At 38.7% G+C, this 23,066-nt stretch overlaps 1 protein-coding gene across 3 annotated transcripts; it reads right to left on the reverse strand.

Moving 5' to 3' along the window:
- Window positions 1–5,911: 5,911 nt before the first annotated feature.
- On the reverse strand, window positions 5,912–23,066 carry LOC147624900 (uncharacterized). Of its 3 annotated transcripts, none has more exons than XM_086818145.1 (10): window positions 22,134–23,066; window positions 16,706–16,842; window positions 14,388–14,482; window positions 10,187–10,680; window positions 8,837–10,045; window positions 8,576–8,739; window positions 7,313–7,395; window positions 6,961–7,111; window positions 6,566–6,715; window positions 5,912–6,458 (listed from the first exon to the last, which is right to left on the reverse strand). In XM_086818145.1, the coding sequence occupies exons 1-10, from the start codon at window positions 22,663–22,665 to the stop codon at window positions 6,207–6,209; spliced, it is 3,267 nt and encodes a 1,088-aa protein (XP_086674271.1). In that variant the 5' UTR covers window positions 22,666–23,066; the 3' UTR covers window positions 5,912–6,206. The 3 variants fall into 3 exon arrangements, with proteins under 3 accessions (XP_086674271.1, XP_086674270.1, XP_086674272.1); XM_086818144.1 differs by having other exon boundaries at window positions 6,961–7,114; XM_086818146.1 differs by lacking the exon at window positions 16,706–16,842 and having other exon boundaries at window positions 6,961–7,114; window positions 22,134–22,321.

A 23,066-nucleotide genomic window follows, 5' to 3' on the forward strand; every position in this document is an offset into this window, starting at 1 on the left:
CACACATCGACCAAACCCTAACGCCCATTAACCCCTGAACCCCGCTAGCACTAATAATACTCTCGAGACTCCGAAAGCTATTAACTTATGCTAGGGTTCACGACTTTCGTAGGACCATAGTGCTGACAGATAGTGCCCAAAAATAATGGTAAAGTACGAGTGTGCATGGACCTCAAAAAGGTCAATGCTGCCACAATACGAGATCACACTGCCTTTCACAAAGCATGTTCTTGCGAGAGTCATTGGAAAGGAAAAGGAAGCCTACAGCTTCCTTGACAGATTTTCTAGGTACAATTAGGTGTTGATTGATTCAAAGGATCAACATAAAACAGCTTTTGCTGGGACATGTATGCGTATCAAGTCATGCCATTTGGGCTGACCAATGCCTAGGCACCTTCCAACCCTAACGTGCATGGCCTATAAGGAATATCTTTGGAAATTCCTTGAAGTCTTCATGGATGACCTTTGTGTCAACTCTATGTGGAAAGCACATTTAGAGTGTTTATGAAAAGTGCTAGAGAGATGCTGATTCTATCGAATCTCTCTCAATCCTCTGAAGTGCCAATTTTGGGTTTGGCAGCATAGAGCAATCTTAGAACACATTGTCTCAAAACAGGGAATCTCCATGGACGACAGCAAAGTATGACTCATTCATGAGCTACCACCGTCAACCAATTTCAAAGGAGTGCAGCCCTTCATGGGACATGTTGGGTATTATCGACGTTTCATCTTCATGTAATCCAACATTGCTCATCTCCTCTATGGATGCCTAATAATCTTTGAATGGACAGAGGAGTACCAAAAGGCATATGATACCCTGAAGAAAGCCTTGGAAAGTGCTTCCAATCTTGAGGTCTCCAGATTGGGAAGTTATATTTCACGTTCACATTGACGCCTCTGCCTTTGCGATTGGGTGCATGTACTGGCTCAACCCAATACAATAGGGATTTCCCTATCAGCTTTGCTAGCCGTCAACTAAACGAGGTAGAACGAAACTATACCACCATAGAAACGGAGGCGTTAGCCATGGTGTACATGGTTAAAAAATTTTGCCATTATCTTTTGGGGCTAAGTTAATTTTCTTTATGGATCATCAAGCTCTCCTTTACCTTGCAAATAAACCATGTACCACTGGGGCAGAATTACCAAATGGCTGCTAATTCTACTAGAATTTGACTTAACTGTCACGGTGCGAAAAGGCTCACAGCATGTCGTGGCCGATCATATGTCATGCACCACAGTGGGTATGCTTAATCCTTGAATGGGGGGAGGAAATTGCACACTTCCTACCCACCACACCAAATCGCTCCTCACAAAGACCGAGAGAGACGCCTCATTAAAAAGGATGCCCCCTATCAGTTGATTGTTGCAGGGTATTTTTACAAGAAAAGAAATGATTGAATCATGAGACGTTGTGTCCAAAAAGATGAATATACATGTTGCCTCTAGAGTAGGCCCACTTCGAAAGCACATGTGGAAACTTCGCAATAGACATCACTGCTCGAAAAATCCTACTAGTAGGACTATGGTGGCCCACTTTCTTTAAAGACATTGGGGAATATATCAAACGATGTGATGAATGCCAACGAGTGGTAATTTCCTGAACTAAGGACGTAATGCCCCTAAACCCAGTCATGTCCTTACAACCATTTGAGAAGTGGGGTATTGACTTTGTAGGACCCATTAGTCCGGCAGCTCGACACACTCAGGCATGCTACATCATAGCGGCCATGTACTATTGTACGAAATGGGTGGAAGCTAAAGCCACCCGCAAAGATGATTACAAGATCCATTGTAAAATTCCTTTATGAGTGTATGATCACTCGTTTCGGATGCCCTCGAGCTAGCTGGTAAAATTCCTTTACAAGTGTATGATCACTCGTTTTGGATGCCCTCTTGAGAGCTGGTGAGTGACAATGGCACACACTTCATCATGAAGTGATACAATTCTTGCTACGAGAATTCTTAGTCACTCACAGAGGAAATCCTCCCCCTACTACCCCCAAGCTAATGGCCAAGCTAAAAGCATGAATAAAACCCTATTCTCAAATTCAAAAGACTGAGAGTTCCACTAGTTTTACGACTGTTATAGGATGATGCCGAGCCATCTTCAAAGAGCGCAAAGTTTCACACACTAGTAGAGGATGCTAGTCGGCAGGATCAGGAGTAGTAGTAGATTCCCATCCATTGTAAAAAATTAATTTTTTAATTTAATACAATGAAACTTCTAGAGTATGGGATTTTTAATTTGGCTCTATTGTTATATCCATGTTTTTAATGTCTAAAAGTTTGAAAGTATCCATGGGAGGTGGTGAATAAAGTGAAGCATAAATTGAAACGATTCACTGATTTATAATTGTGAAGTTTATTAAAGAATAAAATTTTTAATATTTAAAGCATTAAGCCCTATGAATTCAATGTGTTCTATCGGCTTTGGCTTCTTTCTTCTCTATCGTTAACTGCAATCCTCCTATACGACCACATGACTAATTACCTCAATGCACTGACTTCATGGATTCCACCACCATGCGAGGTGGCCTTTTGAAACCCACAATGAGCTTGCCAATGTGAGTGCTCCATGCCTTGGGTAGACCAGATAGCTAAGCTTCCCTGATCTTTAAAGTAGGGACCGTGAGCCTCCAAAATGTGTTGGAATAAAAATGACAACATATGCACATTGGTTATTTTAAATAAGAATCACTAAGCAACATAGGAACATAAAAAATTGGGGATCTTACCATATAGTGTGTTATGCTACTTGATGTCCATGCTTCCACCATATACTTGTAAAACATGGTCATACCTTGTTTAAAGCCATTGACATCTTCTTCGTTGAATGTCATTTTTTGTAGAACTGTAGCAACTTTATCAAAGGCAATCCATACATTAGCCTTTGCAATTCTAGTCTCGCCTTTTTTACTACGATTTGGGACAACCATGTGTAACTTCCTCCATGCCTCATACTTCCATGGTTGAAGAACTAATAAATAGCCTTCATGGTTCTTTGGTGGTGACAATAATTTTCTAGCCTTGGCTCCACTAATACTTGGTTTGCATAGCACATTTTCACTTGCACTTGACCTGTTCTCATCTTTCTTGATTTCCACTTTCCCTTTGTGTAGACCCACACATGAAAGAACCTCCTCCACTCTCTTCTCACTCTCTTACACATTGCTTGGGCCTCTGACGTTGGTTGCATCTTATATGCAAAACATATATATTCATAAACCAAATTATTCTACAAACGGCATGTAGTGTACAAGGATGGACTCGTATGAAAGGAATGTAAAGTATAGGGTCCCACTTTGGATCCACCCTAACCATTTTTCTGCCATCCCATATGAATTCATCACGAGTCGGTTTACCATCCTTCCTAGTATTTATATTCCATGCCTTTTTTCCCTTCTTATCCTTTTTCCTTGACTGCATGCAATACAAGCAAGCGAACTCTGCATTTGCAGCATTTAAGACAACAAACATGCACTTAAGTGTCTTTAGATCACCTGTAAGATGCCATTCCACTCAGAAGTCTCCAAAAGCATCCAGATGTAGACTTTCACATGCTTTTTAATGTTGAATCATAGTAGGAATATCTTTTAGATTAAAAAAGATCTTTAGGATCTCGTGCCTCTTTTGGAACCTCAAATGCTGTAAGCCACCAAATTTTATTTTCATATTAAACATTGAAGTGTTGAGGATCACATGGCTTTATGGAAGGATCCAATACCATTTTCATCAATGTCAAACTTACTCTTTCTATCTTTTGGTTCTTCAAAATAGTATAAATTCCCGTGTGCCACCACATTCTTGAACATATATATCATAGAACTTCACCATTGTAGTTTGCAATTTGCACACATCCAAGACATAATTGTTGTTTAGAGTCACTTCTTTAGCATAATGCTTGAATACATGTGAGTAAACTATGTGTTTAGGCTCACCAATGAGTTCAAGGACATTGTTATTCAATTTTTGTCTTGCTTTTTGCTGACACTAAAAGGGCACGGTATCGGAGTTACCCTTTTGTTTTGCAAAACGGACTTAAAACCTTCATCTTAGATCATTGCATAGGATTCTCTACTTAAACCAACTTTGTCACAAATACCTTGATCTTCACTGCTGTAAATACATTCTTCACATCTTGCAATCGTGCATGCACGAGATTATCACTAATTGTTATGAACTTTGAATAAGAACGTGTAAACTTCACCATCTATCTCTTGACAAGACTTGTGTGGGAGTGCTCCATTGTCTTGTTTAAGGTTCTTCAGCTTATTAGTCCCAGCATGTATACGGCGTTTGTAGTTTCCACTATTTTTTACCAATGCAGTAAGTGGCCTTTGTTGTCTTACTCGTTTTACATGCATCCAAATTAGAGTAGGGCCCATGTTTGATAGTCTTCTTTAATACCCCATTCTAATTTGTTGTTCTTAGCCTCTAGATCCTTTGTTTTTTGTTCCAATTCATGGTTCTACAAATGCTGACAATAAACAACTTCTACAAACTCATTGTATTCATTCTCCTTGTTAAATGATCAAAAATTTAACTGCTTGATCTGAGCTTCCTTCATCATCAGCATCCTTTGTGACAATATCCAAACGCTTTGCACCTAACTCTTTGTACCTAACTAGCAAGCCTTGTTGTGTAACCAAGCAAGCTAGCATTGCCCTCACAAACATATTTGATCAAATAAGTTAGGCCTAAAAGTTTAGGTGGTTTTTGGGTCGAGGAATCAGGTGGATAAATTAATCCTTCCACCCATATATCAACATGCTTTCTCTCTAATTCCCTGGCGTATTGCATTACATAAGGGTTGACCCCTTAGAAGCCTCTTTTCTCTTATACAGAGGAGCATACTCATCATTCAAGTCCACATATATTAATCCTTCCACCCATATATCAACATGCTTTCTCCCTAATTCCCTGGCCTATTGCATTACATAAGGGTTGACCTTAGAAGCCTCTTTTCTCTTATAGAGAGGAGCATACTCATCATTCAAGTCAACATGTATAAATCACTTCTTAGGATTATCTCTGATGTTCTATAGACCATAAAACAATACTGAAATTGGAATTAACTCCTTTCTTTGCAAAAATATACGGTGTAATAAAACATTATCATTAATTTTAGACACTCACGTTTCAAATAACATAAAAATTAATGCCCTCTAAACATATCCATACCTCCATTAAGCACTGTAGCAATACTTCTTGATGCCCTTCTTGATGCAATAACACTTCCTGGTAGTAGAATAATTAGGTTACAGGTATATAAAATCAATGAAGGTAAATATGACTTTTTGGTTCCACATGAAGGTACCAAAAATTTAAATCTCTCTTCATTGTTGTCCATGCATAAATAGTATACGAGGAAAGAGGAGATTCAGGTGAAAGCTTAGAGGCTTCCTTAAGAGATTAAAGATTTGAATGAAGGAAAATTCAAATGGAGAAGAGTGGCTATTGAATGAGAAAAACTCGCCCAACAACAACCACCATATAACTTCATGAAAATGCATTAGAATAGAACTTAAGCGTGTTTAATTGCACTGGAAAAAAAACTTTTTTAAATACTAAGTTTGCTTCAAGATATATTCGAGTTCTTTTAAAAAATGCCACTATTTTCAATCAACATCTTCTAATTCTCTGTTGTACTTATGTAAGAAATATAGTTGCATAGTTACATATGTTAGCAATATTCTCGTACTTGTTTTCTTACTTTATAGAGTATTAGCTTTTCACATTTATGAATTTTCACTGGCAGTGGTTGAAGTTACATAGAATTTAAGCACATTATAATAAAATAAGTATTGAATCTCTTTAGAAAATATGAAAAAATAAGAAAATTAGATTCGAAAAGAAGAGAAAGAAACTTAATATAATAATATTATTTTTGTACTTTTTTTTGGATTCCAGAAAGAGAAAGAAAGCCCTTAAAGGGTCCATTTGGAGCCCAAATTTCCCCTAATGTTCTTTTTTTTTTGTTGCAATTCAAAGATTGTATAGAAAGCCCAATAGCATATACTTTTGGTGCATTAATGTTAGTGAGAAAGTAGGGAATGTGAATGTTTTCTAAGCAAATCATGAAGTCCCATATATAGACTTGGTTATTTTAAGGTTTCTAAGAGCATATGAAGTCACATGTACAGTGGTTATTCTGAATGTTATCAACAAGAATCTGCATTGTGGTTTCATTTATTAGTATATTCTTATTGTAGCATTTCATCGTAAGTGAGCATGGCCCCTTTGGATTTTTTTCTAGGCTTGCTACTGCTGATGACCCGTTGGTGTACTGATGAGTGTGGCATAATTGCTACATGATCTGATTCTTTCTTAATTTGTGATGAACGCCTACTTCCAAGATCAACCTGCACGACCGACAGCTTTTCAGAAACATCAAGCTCTACAAGAGGAAAGCTCGAGTCATCATTGCCGCCTTCACCCTCCAAGATGTGCAGTACCTGGCTCATCATGCAACAAGACACACTTTATAATCAGGATTGATGCCATGGTAATGAGGACTCGTTCAGAATATGTGTAGACCAATATATTAGCGAAGCAGATTTACCTGGCTCATTCGTGGGCGTGAAAAGAAATCGTCAGTTACACAAAGTGATGCAGCACGGACCATGCAAACCAATTCAAAAGAATCATGTGAATTTTCGAGCCGGGTGTCTAGCAATTCATGATATTTCCGCTCAAGCAGAAGTGGCCGTGCCTGTGCATGTCGATAGGATATCAGTGTGAGACATTCATTAATCCATGTTAAATGATGATTATAGCTCTCAAGGATCGTTACTAGTATCTGCAATATGTTTAAAAATCTATATTTAAAAAAAAGCTTATTTTTGACTAACACCACACTAATCCATTCAACTAGATTGTGTTGCCCAAACTAGTATCTGCAATATGTTTAAAAATCTATTTAAAAAAAAGCTTGTTTTTGACTAACAACACACTAACCCATTCAACTAGATTCTGTTGCCCAAACTCAAGAGAGCTGTCGATAGCCTTTCGCCCCGTTATGAGCTCCAACAGCACAACACCGAACGCGTACACATCCGATTTCCATGACACTATGCGGCTGTTTGCACACTCAGGTGCCAGATATATTCTGCTGCATGCAATACACAAACACATGCATGATTAGCAAATCATATACAGTCACCCAAATATAATTAGGGCAAAGCATTATCAAACACTTATAGCATGGCGCGTTCTTCCGTCAAGTTCGAAAACAACAGATAAATATTGCTTATGATGAGAACTCAAACAGAGGGCGGCATCGGATGAAGTGCTAATTAATAAGGCCTACCCACTGGAAGTTCCAACGACTTGAGTGTCTATGGAATAATCTTTACTTTGTTGTGACCGTAGTGCCAGACCAAAGCTGCCAACCTGTGAACACAACTGTGCAATTAGAATCAGAATGAATATTCACATAACTCGAAGATAAAGAAGTTGTTTGCTGGTGCCATCTCCGACATTCATTTTGTACATCATTCAATATCCGGTTGATTCGGAATAACACAATCAGTGCTCACAAAAAAAACTTGTTCTCAACCAGTCTAAAAAGGGAAAAGTTGAATCCTAACCAGTTTTTATTAATAAAAATCTTGTTACTAATTGGTTTTATAACTGAATATGTAAAAAATTTTGCCAGTTTTTTTTAAATGATGAAGTTAAATTTTTACCCAAAAATTTTGAATTTCAACCATTTGAAAATACACTAAAGGCCACTTTCCTGTGTGAGTACTGAACACAATGCTCATGTATATTGTGTTCATGTATATACACTAATGCATACTTGCAAAATTAGTATACATATATCCCGAGCAAACCCACGGCTCTAAGGGGGAATGTAATTAAGGCATTATCAATAACTTACGTGACTAATGCATGTGAAGGGGGAATGCTGACTTCTAAGGTATTATGAATACCTCGTGTAACTAATGCACATGCATGCATTAGTTACATGCACATGCATAATGTCAGTCACTAAACCAGTTGTATTAACTCTAAGTCTGTAAATCAGTTAGTAGAGTTGAAACCAACTCTAACATAGCTCACTCCTCTATTTGATAGAGGTCGACACCTTGTGAACCAGATATATAATAGAGGTCGACACCTTGTAAACCAGACATTCAAAGCCTCGACTCCTTGCAAGAGCTTGCGTGCTTTGTAAGAGAGCTGCTTCCACTGACAGGCATGTTGAGCCTTCAAAGCTGCGAGACGATTCTTGGCGAGCAGTACAGATGGAGACGTAGCAAACCTTAGAAAGTGACGGTTACTTTCAGTAAACCTTTCAATTTTAAAGCTTTAAGCTTCTAAAAGCAGCATGCTGTAGCTTCGAACAAAAAACAACAACGAGCGACGAAAATTGATGCAGTAGAAATCAAGGAACTGGATGACTCTTCTGGCACTGTAGGGCGCCTTGGCCTCATAATTGAGGCTTTAATTCCCTGCATCCCATCAGCGTTCTCTTGCAATCCCAAACATACAATTCAAAACGACGACCGTTCACAGGTGTTACAGGTATGTGCGATGAGTTATATATAATTAGAGATTAAGTACATACCATGGGTTGAAAGTCATGAGTAAGAAAGATATTATTAGCTCTAATGTCATGATGTACAATGCAGCCTACACGGCATTCTTCATGCAGGTAGCGCAAACCCCTTGCAGTTCCGACAGCAATTTTTTGACGCGCCCACCATTCCAAGCCATTTGGGTCGTTTTCCTCTGCAGCACATACCTATATAAATTTAGCGATGCGTCCTATTAAGCAAACCAAACATAGTTTCAAAAAAAAAAAGGTCCACTACGATATTGTGCTCACTTGAAAGATGCCAATTGAGAGATTTGTTGCAGACATACTCATACACCAGCATGCAGTGGTTCATTTCATCACAATATCCGAGCAGCATGACCAAATTCCGGTGCTGGGCACAAGTCAGAAGCTCGACCTCAACAGGGCAATCGTGCAGGTCGATCTCTCCTGATTGTGAACTTGACGTATGCTTGATTTGCTTTATAGCTATGCATTGCCCTTGCTTCAACAATCCCTTGTACACGAACCCAAACTCATCTTCTCCAAGTATGTTATCACTTGAAAAGTTGTCAGTTACAAACTGAAGCTGCGCATAACTGAACCTTATTGGCCGCTTGCCGAAGTCGGGGGATACTTGTTTACAAACAGAACAGAGAAAAGGGCCTGAGTTAAGAATCCTTTCACTGTTTTTACTTGGGTAAAAACTCTCTCCATTGAAAGCATGGGTCTGTATAAAGATGCTATCATTACTGGAACGCCTTGCTGCAAGATGTTTTAGTGAGACGCTTGTGCTGGTATAATCTACAATATTCAAAATTGTCCCCTGCATCATTTTGGTCATGGCTTGCTCCTCTTCTAATCCTATCATCTCGTCTACATTATCCATAGCTGCCTGCTCCGGATAGAGATTCCCTAAACCACTTGCTACTACTGCAGTCTGCTGCCGTTGTTGAGAAAACGGATCATATTGATCGTTAAAGGCAAGCCCTTCTGAGTCCAGAAGGGTCCTTAGAAAATGAGAAGCACTATTTTCCCTAGGCTGTACAGAGACAACCTTCACATTCTCTTGTATGTCCATAGCGTATTTTGATACTGCATTATTTTGGAAAGAAAGGTTGCCTACTATGTCATGCTTAGTTGCTGAAGAAATATCGACTACAAGTTCTTTGAGATTAGAATCAAGGAGATTAAAGAGATGGGAGGTCTCTAAGGAGTAATTAGATGAAGCAGAGCCGTGATAGTCTGAGCTGTTGTACGCCACTGAACGGCCGGATGAGGTTCTTGATGCAGAGGGGGTGGTGGTGGACGAGAAGGGATCAGGATTGTTATGGCCGTGTACTGATGTGTCCGGCCCAGTTTTGAGCAAGCAATCCATGGGAGAATTGAGGACATGTAGTGCCGAAAATGAGCTCTCCCTTGGAGTACTCTCGGTCATCTGGCTTGAATCCGAACAAATCGAGTCCCTCCTTGCTAATGTGATGGTGGCCAGACCACAAGCTGCCGACATTAAAATAAAGGTCAATTTAACAATTTTCTCACTCAGACTTATTTATTGCATCTCTATAACCATATTGCTCTTTACCCAATTACATTAATATGGATTTCAGCTAGTTAGCATTGATTTGTAGGAGCACATACCATTAATTAAAGCCATATCAGAATAGGTTGCCTGTAAAACATCGTCTCCTCTACTTAATGTCAAGCTAGGCAGCCTTGCAACCCAAGTTTCTTGGCCATTTCCTTTTAACTCAACGGAAGCCGCATTCTCCATAACTTTCCCGTCAGCAGGCATTTCAGAGCCGCCGTACTCAACATTTTGTTGATGAAACCGTGATAAAGGGTGCTTCCCAATTGCAATGCTGAACAAGTCCGAATCAGTGATTTCATTATTTTCCAGACTATTTTGAGATATGGATATGGAAATGCGTGCAGGATCAGAGAAGCTATGAGAAATAGATGAACGTGGAGACGAAGGCTTGCAATCGGATGGCACACTATCATTGTTTGCTTTTGCATTAACACCAGTTGATAATTTAGTCCCTTGGAATGTGCTTGGTTGCTTCTTGCGCCTCATTTGTACTATCGTGCATGGAAGATGCTCAAGAAAGTGCTTTTTGTAAATCTTCAAGGTCCTGTATTCATTGAGTGATAAAACAGTACCATGTTAGCTGATTGAATTTCTCAACCTATAATTCAAAACAGAAAAAAGAAAAAAGAAAAAACATGTCACCTTGGTATCACACCAGCATGAGAAAGGCATGCCATAGATGTAATTAGGAATGTCATCATACAAGGTAGTTAGAGCATCATGTTCTCATCGATCATTTATGTGATATGCCCAACGTGCAACATGAGCTTCCTTGTTTCCACTAATGCTCTAAAAAAAAATGTTATTTTTCCAACCAATCAAAATAAAGGCGACAAGGACTTGCACTAAAAATTAGATAAATGTCTTGGATTATAGCTAAAATGTATAATTTTTGCCCCTCGAAAATAATTGCAATATACATGTTAAGTCGAGAAACTACACCAGACATCGGTTCTTTGACCACTTCCGCCCACAGTGATCTCTGAAGTTAGGATCTCTGGGAAATAATGGGTTTGCTGAAGTCCCCATGCCACTAGGGTTTTGTTGAGGTGTGAATGCTATGATCTATCCCATGGCAGCTGGTTAGAGAAATTGTCTAGTAGGAAACTTTAACATAATTGCGGTAGAATTAATATGGTTGGATGCTCGCGAACTTACAGAAAAGATTAATTTATTCCATGTGCATTATCCCATATTGAAATAAAATCAAATGTACATATACACGGATGAACCTATGTTATATGGTTTCCAATTTCTATTCATAAACCAAGTGACAATAAACAGCAGGTTAAATTGGCTATGCATGTTGCTATCCCAATTCATCCCCCATTAACTTCAAATTTCTCTCAAGGCAGAAAGCCAAGAATTAAGCACTACATAAATTCTAGGAGTTAACCTAGTCTTCCCATGTGAGCATTCACAACAAGCCTACAAGGTGTCACAAGGTGCCAGACATATTTAATACAAAGTCTCCCTCGACTAAAAGAAATGCTTAGTCCCACCCAAGCCATGCGAACAATGTTGTTTGCAATGCAGTTTTCTTTAAATGTAACAAACATGGCCCCTTTACTCTACCTCAAGTGCTCTAACTCCAATGGAGTAGCTAATCTTGCATTCTAGGCAACTCTGATGTCCAATGCTTGAAAAAAGTGTTTTTTTCAACCCTTAAAATTATTAGGCTTAACTAGGATTCAAGCTTGAAAATCACTAGAAATCGTACAAATGAGGGGATTTACAACTAAAATGTACAAATTTCAACCCTTAAAATTAAAGGCAATGTTGAATTTCAACCGAGATTTCTAAATTTCAGCGAAGAAAATTATGCTACATACTGGGTTATGTGAGCATTGCTACTATCACTAAAGTCCATACATAAATCCATCTATTGGGATCATTGCATACAAGTCCGGGGTATCCAACCTTTACATGTATGGTGCATGTAGCATTTGCCAAAAAATGCCTAAAGAAGGCTAAATGATTGTGAAAAGGGGGGCATTTCTTTTGGCATTATCTTGCTCAAAGTCTCAATATAAAGACATTTGATTGTGTAATAGATAGCACATTTAGAGTCTGGCCCCATAGGGAGCCTTTTTTTTAATGAAGGAAAGATAATAGCAATTTCTTGACACCATCCAACATATCCGAGCTAAAGGGGCTAGTGAGGATTCTAAGTTCAGACAAAAAATGATCTAACTGCCACATCGGGCAGAAGGTGCTGGTGGGGCACTACTTAAACACTATCTAATTATGAATACGTCACAACTGGTTCAAGATGTGGAAACAGATCCAGGGCTAGATGCTCATGAGGGGCCAGGTTTAGATTCCTGCTTTCCCCTAGGAGAGCTTGCTTCCATGTAAATTGGTCTTGTGTGCCCACCATCATGAGCCATCGTCCATCATGAACCATCGTTCAACTCCGTTCCATAGAGCTTGAACATGGGGGTAGGCCCATAAAAGATTAAAAGATGATTCCTTGTGCATCTTGCAGAGCAAACATAAGTGAGAAACATGAGTCCATTTAGCAAGCCTATCATGGGTAGCTAGCTTCTGAGGTAGCACCCTCCATAAAAAGACGTTGACCTTAAGGCATGGCATGGCCTTGGCCTTCCACACTTTAGAGTTATAGGGCGAGACCAATTTGACGTCGAATCTTGAGTGCCCCAGCATTGAGAAAGATGCTCTATCTAGGGTGTGACTTGTTGGGGTAGGTCCGCTTGTTTTATCGTGGGGTTAGTGGCTTTCTTATGAACGAACGCCCAGTTTGACAAATTTAGGGATGTTTTCAAATTGCATAGATCATGGCATAGGACCTTATATTTAAGGGCTTCCAATAAGACCCAAAAGTTATAATTACCGTTGACACATTTTTGCTAATGGAAAAGAGTATTATTGTGTGGAAAAAACATGTGAAGGATTCTTCAAAGTATGGTGGGGTTAGGCATATAGATATTCAACGAAAGACAGAGCCCATTCGAAATGAGATACATGCATGACAGGTTTGATAGATATGTGCACAATACACACATATTGTTTGGGCATACATACTATCCCATTATCTATGTAAAATAACTAGTCTAAATTACATGGCATATATAGGGCCCTATCTATGATCTATGTCAAATAACTAGTCTATTCAGGATAAAATAACCAAAGTTATCTTCTCATTGTTCATACAAGGTATAAGAATGGTCAAAAAATTTATGGGTGATAAAGTTTTTGCTTGTTCATTAATCTAGTTTGTGAACAAGTTCTTCACGAAAACATTAATTTATTGGGTGGTTACCTTACTTTTAGAATGTGTATGACCTACATGATTACATGTGCAAAGTGGTAGATCATGTATACGAAAAGACACATATATATGAACCCAAGCATGCACTCATGTGAGCACACACTATCCATAAGTACACACATATTTGCATGAATGCACACCCCAAGGTCATCACTAAAAAAGTTCTTCAACCTCACAAAGTGCATATGAGACCATTTTTAACGGGTGTAGTACTTTAAGTCTTTACATTTATAAAAGTGCATAGGAGACCATTATTCTTTACATTTTTAAAATGTGTCTTATTTATTAGCTACTAATAAATAAGACATCTGGGGTCGACTTTTTTAATGGGTCTACCTTACTTTAAGTCAACATTTATAAAAGGTGTCTTATTTATTAGCTACTAATATATTTGACTTACAATAGGGCATGTGGCCCTCATTCTTAAGAAAACCCCCATATCGCCTACATGCAAAAATTCTAAAAATAGATATATATACATGGTTTTTAGGATATAAAAATTCTTTCAAATACACTCACAACTATTCAATGAATAGATTTATAAATGCAAAATTATAACTGGCCTAACTAAAAATAGGTCTCTTGTTTAACTCACATAGTATCATACATTTCTTTTTCCAGGCAATATGGATATTAGATATTCATCGCAAAAGAATGTCATATATAGAGGAAAGGATATTTATATTTACAAAACCAAGTATACCTATTTTTCTTACTACCCTTTGCATGCAGATGGTATGGGTTTTTTTTTAAAATGAAATAAGGTCATATGACCATGCTTGTGGTGCTAGAACCATACATATAGTATCAAGGATTCACCTATGTGGGGATGGGATACCATTAGACTAACACACACACACACACACACACACTACATATGTGCAGCGAGAGAGAGAGAGAGAGAGAGAGAGAGAGAGAGAGAGAGAGAGAGAGAGAGAGAGAGAGAGAGAGAGAGAGACCTATCAAGAACAACACAGGTAGCTCCTAGTGTCGTGGCATGCTCAATCCCCACAAGCTTAACCTTTCCTTGTTCTACGTCCAAGTAAAAGTTCACCTAAAAATATCATGAAAAATAAGCACAAAATTGGTTTAATCATCCATCACATATATACATGTTCAAATAAACATTTGATGATATGAACAATTCTAATTCAAATATTATCATGGAAAGAGGGTAGATATATCACTGAAAATACCAAATATACTCTCTCTCTCTCTCTCTCTCTCTCTCTCTCTCTCTCTCTCTCTCTCTCTCTCTCTCTCTCTCTCTCTCTCTCTCTCTCTCTCTCTCTCTCTCTCTCTCTCTCTCTCTCTCTCTCTCTCTCTCTCTCTCTCTCTGTGTGTGTCTAACCCTTTGGTAAATTTATCATATTTAGCACTTACCTTTCTATTTAGCATCGCCAAATGATTGATGCTAATAAAACTCATCAATTTATATATCACTTTCACAGATCCCACATGTAGAATCCAACTCTTCTTTGAGCTTGGTAATGAAGCCTATCCCTTGTTGATCAACATCTTGTCTAGAAGGTGGGAAGCTCTACCTTCTCGGCCTCATTATAATGTAGTTAGGGCCATGTAGATCCATATAGCTAGTGGTGATAGAGAATAACTACCTTTCTTCTTACATTTGTTGCATTAGTGCATTTTATTCTAAAGGATAGCTCTACACTAAGTCCCCATTGATCACATGGCCCAAGTTCAAACCTATATATGCTCAAGCATATTGTCACTACAATGTTTATAATGGTTTTTACTAGGAACACAAAATTAACTCTTTATCCATAGTGCCTAACATTATGAACCATGAAATGCTAGTAAGCCCTTGTCAAATGCCACGTTGTAAAATTGTGACCATTATATAACAAGTGGGGGGAGAGGTGTCAAATCAAGTGGAGGAGAGGTGTTGACACCTTCCTTCATACTAGTGTAAAGGTAGGTGTCAAAACAAGTGGAGGATAAATGGTGACACCTGCCTTCCCACATTTGAGGTTGATCCTAGTGGAGGGGAGGTATCAAAACAAGTGGGCTCAGGAGAGTTGTCAAAACAAGTGGTAGAGAGGTGTTGGCACCTACCTTCCCACAAGGTTCATACTAATTCTAGCTTGTGTTATCTTGTGGATTTTGGCATGTATATCCCTTCCCCTTCAACTTTGGCATTTGATTGTGACAAGCACTCATATTAGTTAATCAATGGCTAAAGATCTTCAATAGAAAAGTCAAACTTGCTATCACCCATATTTTTAATGGGATTATAACTCTAAAATTCAAAAGCCCCTACAATTTCATACTATCACAAGTAGTACTTTAAATGCGTTCTTAAATCCCAAATTTAGTTTGTTCACCTACACATTGCACTAACCCATGCACTAGCAAGATTGTAACCCACGTCGATGCCTTAAGACCTCAAAACTCCACAACATTTTCCAAGAGACTAGTGCCTAGCGATTCTCACTCTAATAAAGTTTCAAAATGTTTCTGAATTTTTAACTTTATATTGGTATCTAATATAACTTTATCTCCTTTTTTTTCAACTCGCCTTAGGCCGAAGGTCCTCACCCATATAGGCATTTTTTATTTGCTTGTAGGTGATGCCACCAGGGAAGCACCTTGTGGGATTTTGAACCCATGACCTCTTGGTCCTAGACAAGCACCAACTTTACAACTAAAACTACTATCACCTCATTCGCAATACATTCTTTTCTTTTCTACCTAAGGGCATAATACTATGCTATTGGGGTGTTTTTGGAATTCACACACACACACACACACACACACGTAGAGTGTGTACATTTTAAAAAAGACTTTCCTTGAAATTTTCCAAACTATGCTTGAGAATTCTCATCGACACATGGGCTACTTGGAGTTACCTAATATTTCTACCTTAAGAAATTCTTATTGACAAATGCACTTACTGGAAGAGGAAAATGTTTGCATATGCAAGTTGATTGCATCAGCTTACTAGTAATCATTTTCCCAACCATGCATTATTAGATTTTACGTTTTGTTAATGCAATGCTTTTCTAGCTTATACTTTGAGATATGACTAGTTATTGCAATTAGGTAGCTAAGTGACATTGCAAACACCTAGATGCTAAAAATACATAAGTTTTCCAATCTCAATATCTAACATATTAGATCTTTTAATTAAAAAAGTTTTTGTAAATAGAGAAAATTAAAATTATTTGTGCATTTCTTAACATGTAAGCCTCTTCTTTCAAGGTTGATAACTTACTCCAATAAACACAATAAGATTAGTCAATGGTGATACACTTACCCCCTTTTCTTTACAGTCTATATAAAATTGAGAAAAAATCATCTCAATTTCATTTCTTTTACTTGCAATTTTATCTTGCACCTTTCTCTTGCTTTTTTTGGAAGTAGATTTTGGATTTGCTTTTAAATTGTATCCAACTGTAAAACAAGAGTCAAATGGTTAAATGTTAAACACGAGTCTCGTGATTGAGCCATAAAAGGTGGCTTCAACAAAAATGGCTTAAAACATGGAAAGAAAAATCAAGTTGAAATTCCATAAACTTACTCGAGAATACATGATTTGCATGCATGTATCTATGGTATAAGTTTTAAGAAAAAATTTTGTACCCAATAATTAAATTTTTTCAATATTACTACAAATGTAATAAATGTAAAATGGCAAGAGGACTTCTATTGTCCTTGAATGTACTTAAAAATGTGTGTACTTAAATGTAATTGTGTGTAAGATGAGAAGAAAGTACTCTACTTTTGTTCATTTAACACTAGTCTTGTTAATAAAAACACTTTTACGGCTTTTAATGAAATTTGTAAAGGATTTATTTCTCTTAACTATGTTGTTTCAAAAAAGTTAATATTAGGGTGCTATTAGGAAGATACTATTAACACAAAATATTAGTTGGGAAAATTTGCCAAGTGCCAAAATAGTTGTAAGATAGTATTCCATGGTTATCATTTGGGCTTTTTAGTTTAATGTTTTACTTTTACTTTGAAAATACCTTAAATCATTTTTTAAGCACACTACAAATACAATGCAAAAATTTTTCTACATGTATTTAGGCAATTGGCATTCTTCCTCTATCAACTAAAGACACACTTTTTAATACGCACGCCTATGACAACATTTAGGGAAGTAAGTAGTTAAGCATGCATTATTTAATCTCATGATGTATAATGTATACATCTAAAGTATAGTAAATGGCGACATGGCACATGTTAATGAGTGGCATGCCTCTAAATCCTTATTATAATTGGTTGTGAGAGGAGTAACACAATGATAAAAATAGCAAATGAAAAGCAAAGCTAATCAAGGATGACTAGGCTTTCTAGTCACATTATCCCTGGGGGGGGATGTTGAATATTATTAGTGTGATGAATGTGGGATAAACAAGAGATGGGTGGTTGTGTAAACTAGCACTCTAGTGTGTGTAAGATTATGCTTAAAATAAAGTGGTTCCAATGTGTGTGAGCAATCGCTAATGTGTGTAAATTCTTTGTGTGGGAATAACCTCTTAAAAGGATCTTATGTAAGCAATGATGTGGGGCAAAGTGACACCTATTAGGCATACTTGGCATTATGTTTTGACATTTGGCATATGTGGTGGCGACATAAGCTTCATCTTTGTAAAGGGGGGCTCTTATAAAAAGGACCAAATATTATAATATGAGCGTGATCTTTTAGTTTATCTCATGCCCCCTCTTGCCAATCACTCTTGTAAATCTTGATTAACCCTAACACCCCCAATAGATGTTTTTTGGTAGGTTAACAAGGCAAGTTACATGTGTCAGTGGAACTTTTATAAGGCTGAAAAGGTAAGGTAGCTAGTACGGTGTGAGTGTTGGATGCTTTAAATAAAGTGGTGACCAAGAAGCTCACTCGAAAGAATTGGTGAAAAATTACAAGGCACATCTTGGGTGCTTTGATAGATAAAGGTATTGTATGATCTCCCACCCGCAATCCATCAAGCTTACTCAACAAAAGAAGAATATTAGCATGGAGAAAAATGAGTAAATCACCATTTTGAGCAAATGGATGGGTTAGCAAGGGAATTAGGGGTGTTTGTTAGATGCCATCATGTCAGAGGAATGTTACCATAATGAAGAAGAACCTGGTGGTGCATGGTGAGGTAAGTCCTACGGAGGGAATGTTGGCGAAAGCACATTGTGGGTGGGAATCATGCTTGAATGAAGGAGAAGATGAAGTCTTTAGGATTGTGTGTGTATATATATATGTGAGAGAGAGAGAGAGAGAGAGAGAGAGAGAGAGAGAGAGAGGAGAGTGGGGGTGGGGAGTGGGGAGTGGGGAGTGTGGGCTTATAATGAAATCTTTAATGAAGAAGGCAGAAGGAAAATGAGCAAGGGATCTTTAACAAAAATGACTTAACGTTTACTAAATATTAAATTCTTCTCTCTCTCCTCTTTTATCCCCAAACTCGTTCTACAACAAAAATGTCGATTGTCCACCCCTTGACACTTCTTCATCACAAAAAAAACAAAGCAAAAGAACGGTGGTTTTTTAGGCGAGGCAAAAAGGAGGAATTTAGAAAATTGAGAAAAATGATGCGGGTAGCCTTGCTACTTCGCTAACAATTGCATTGCTCTAGTAGTGTGGAGCCCCCGTGGTGCCCATATTGTGCATTATGTACTGCCAACATCCGCCACCACAAACCAAGCTCATCGAATTTCCTTTGAAATTATTTTCTATTTTTGAAAGTTCTCTCCCTCTCTCCCTAGACCTATGCCAAAGCTCTTTCTTTCTCTCCCAGACCTATGCCAAAGCTCTTTCTTCCTGTTCTAAACCTACCACATGTAATTCTTCCTCTCTTGAACCTGTCACACGTGTAAAGCATGGGAATAGTGAAAATGAAGAATAGATATAGATAACCCTAAGCCTTAAGGCTTAGATGACACGTGTGGTGACGCTCTCTCCCTATGCAAGTCAATCGAAGAAGTCAATCAAATATAGGAAATGTTGCTGCATAGACAAGAAAGCAGAGAGTAGTGAGCACCTATGGTAGGCTACCATGATCATTTTAAAAAAAGGGCTATGTAGATAGGGCGACGTAGTCAAATCAGAAGAGAGAAGTTAAAATAGAAAGAGATAGAGAGAATCCCTTAGAAAGAGAGAAGTTGAAGTGGAAAGAGATAGAGAGAGGTCTTGAGAGAGAGAGAGAGAGAGAGAGAGAGAGAGAGAGAGAGAGAGAGAGAGAGATGGGCCCTACTCAACACTTATCAACCTATGGGTGATGCGATTATATTAGAGAGGAGAATCATGTAGCGTCCTGACATAGAGAAAGACTGAGACAGAGAGAGACATGTAAATGTGATGTAGAGAGAAAGACCAAGACAGAGAGAGACATGTAGATGTGTACTAATAACTTGGCAAAGAAAAAGACTGAGATAGAGAGAGAAATGTACATGATTTCACATTGAGAGAAAGACCAAGCACACTGTGCCGAGGGGAGAGAGAGGGAGAGAGAGAGATAGCCTAACAAATTGTCAAACTTGCCAAAATATAATTTATAAATGAATGTACTAAACCTTACAGAAACCTTCTTAAAATAGAATATGATGTCTTAATTAATAGGGTCACCTTCCTACTAAAATGTGATTTTATGCCTAGGTGGAGGTCAAAGTCCACCTCTCTCTTTTTTTACTCTCTCTATTCAAGGGAGACTTCATAACATAAAATTACTTGTAATTTAACAACTTTCCAAGAAAAAAACCCTACAAAAAGGATGGCTTTAAATCTTGCATAGACTTGTCATGCTCCACATATTAAAAAAAAAACTTGAGCCCTCTTATTTTTCTTCCCAAAATATGGCACCAAATTGGTTTTTGCATTTTCATTAAATATAGTATGCGGGATTTTCAAGAATAAGAGCGTTTTTCTAAGGTTCCATTTTAGTGTGTAATGATTAATGCTTGAAGAATTAAATGAAATGATGACCCTCCATATCCTTTCTATTTAAGGCAATGAAATGATGACCCTCCATATCCTTTCTATTTAAGGCAATGAAATGATGACCCTACATATCCTTTCTAATTGTATGCATTCACCCATATCCTTTCTATTTAAGGTCTCACAATTGTCTATAAAAAGCCTCAAAGGACTCATTTAACGAGTAAAGGGAGGGAGACAGAGAAGAGGAGAGGGAGGGGGTGGGGAACTCATGCACTAAGGTTATATTAATTAAATGCCAATGCATTGGCATTTAATTAATACACCTACAAAAAAGTTGTGAATATGCACCTGAAATATTTTTTCTTCTTTCATTAATAAGTGCTTACTTACAAGTAAAAAGCCTTAAAAATATAATGATTTTTTTAATGGTAGTTTATATGCTTTTTTGTATGGTAGTTTATATGCTTTATAACGTTCATGTTCTTATATCTTCAAATAATATTTTTTTTTCTTTTGGTTTCTAGAGTTTTTTAAGATAAACTAAAGCTCCTCTCTACAACCGGTACACAAATGAGGGGCAGACACTTGAGCTTTCACCTCTCTCTCTCTACACACATCTCCTACAATAATTGGCACATAGTCAAGGTTCGCTTTGCTAGATTTGGGTCCCATCCTTGTGCGAAGCTAGAGGGGGTTGCACCTATGTGTGTTGGGGGGATGTTGTATGCTTGCATATCCCATTCTCTCTCTCTCTCTCTCTCTCTCTCCTCTAGGTTCATGCAGCGGGGGGAGGGACTTACAAGTACAAACAACCATTGTTGGGGGCTGTTGAGGTGCCAGCAGGTGGAAGGCGGTGGCTAGTAGTGTCTCCCATGTGTGATAGGTTTCGAAGAGTACGTGGGAGGAAAGAGTGCACAACGCATAGGGGAAGGGATGACATGTGTCCCCCATATGGACCTTTGACAAAAACATCCTTAGCCTTAGGCATTATTTAATGCCTATGTATTTCCATCTATTTTGTATTCTAGGTCATTCTCTCTCTCTCTCTCTCTCTCTCTCTCACACACACACACGCACAGGCCTGCGTGGTTTTGCGGCTCTCATTCTTTGTGTGCAATCCAGGCCAAGGGAGGGCACAGAGTCGAGCAGAGCTGCAGACTCGCTCTCCCTCTCTCCCTGGTCGACACACGTGTCAGGATGGGTTCTATGTGTTTTCCAAGCTCTGTTCAGTTTAGCTAAGCGCTTCAGGTCTAGTCGCACATGTAACCAGGGGTTGGATGGGTGCTGTTAGGGGAAGCTGGAGGTGCAGGATGGGGGGAACAAGGAGTTAGGCAAGCGCGGGAGAAGACAACTCCAAAAAAAAGGAGCAAGTCATGGAGCTAGGCAGCGAAGACGCAGGAGAAGAAGCCGAAGGCCATAAACCTTGGTTTACACCCCTTTTCCAGGCCGTGTCAACCTTAGTTTACACCCCTTTTCCAGGCCGTGTCAAGAGAATCTTCCTGTTTGTAAAACACAGCTTCTTAGATTCCTAACTATGTCGAAATTTGCATTATGAATTTTTAATTTAGAGTGCGTAATTATTATTTTTTTAAAGGCAAAAAAATTGTCGTGTTTGGAAAACGTTAATCTCTCTTTCCTGCTAAAAACTCACAAGGTTTCTTGAAGTCTTGACAGCATCAATACCTTTAGAAAAGGTAACAATTTGGATTCTGATTCTAACACAACGAATTCACAATTTCTCGAGACAAAAAATATTTTCACGGCTTGTTTATCAAAGTATGTGCAAAGGAGGGTTGTTCATACTTACGCAAATGAGAAGCGATGTTGAAGGTGGAGGTGAGCTGGTTATAATCATCGGTTAGCACAGCAAGGAGCACGAGGACATCACCGGGCTGGACGAGGTTCTCCAGAGCCCAGTTGGGCGCCCGCAGCGAGACTTCGAGGGAGGAAGCAGTTACCACCACAACAACAACTTCCTTCTTCAGCTCCGAACCATTCAATATATTTTCAGCCTTACCAGCTGCAGGAAGGGATTGCATTAAATTCGATGAGCTAGGGATACAGTTATTAGACAAGTCGGCTAGTTTGATCTTCTCCTTGTTGGTAGAGGGAGAGGCGGCGGCCGGCGGGAGGAAACCCGGATCGCCTATGCTTCTCCACACCATGTTGTAGCCCTCCACTAAAATGACGTCCTGCAGTAGGGAGACTGTAGCTGGCCTAACGGACGGCGAGGATGCGGCCGGCTTGTGTTGAACGGACGGCTTGCGATTAGCGTGAATGTACAGGGCCGATGGAACGTTCTGGTAAGCTTGCACTGCACGGCAGGATGAGCCGGTCATGATCGAAGCAATGAGCTAATTAGACCAAACCCATGACCACGGCCATCCCAGAAGCGAGCAAACCAGCTTAGGTGATCAAATTGGAACCTAAGGTGCCAAACCCATGACCAGTCCCATAAAGCAGAAAGCCTAAGGTAGTAAACATAAGGTGATCAAATCGAAACCTAAGGTGACCAGCAGCATTAAATCTCATAAACCAGGGAACCTAAGCTGATCATATCGAAACCTAATTAGGTGCATAAACCAGAGAACCTAAGGTGAAAGCTAAGGCGCCAGACCCCTGACACAAGAAGCATTAATCCCATAAACAAGCAAATCTAAGCTGATATGAAAGTAGCTGTGGCTGACCCGTGACCAGAAGCGTTAAGCCCATAAACAAGCAATAGCTCGCTAGAATCAAA

Source organism: Cibotium barometz, chromosome 24, assembly GCF_041138505.1.
Source record: "Cibotium barometz isolate CiBa-2024 chromosome 24, ASM4113850v1, whole genome shotgun sequence".
In the NCBI taxonomy this organism is placed as follows: domain Eukaryota; kingdom Viridiplantae; phylum Streptophyta; class Polypodiopsida; order Cyatheales; family Cibotiaceae; genus Cibotium; species Cibotium barometz.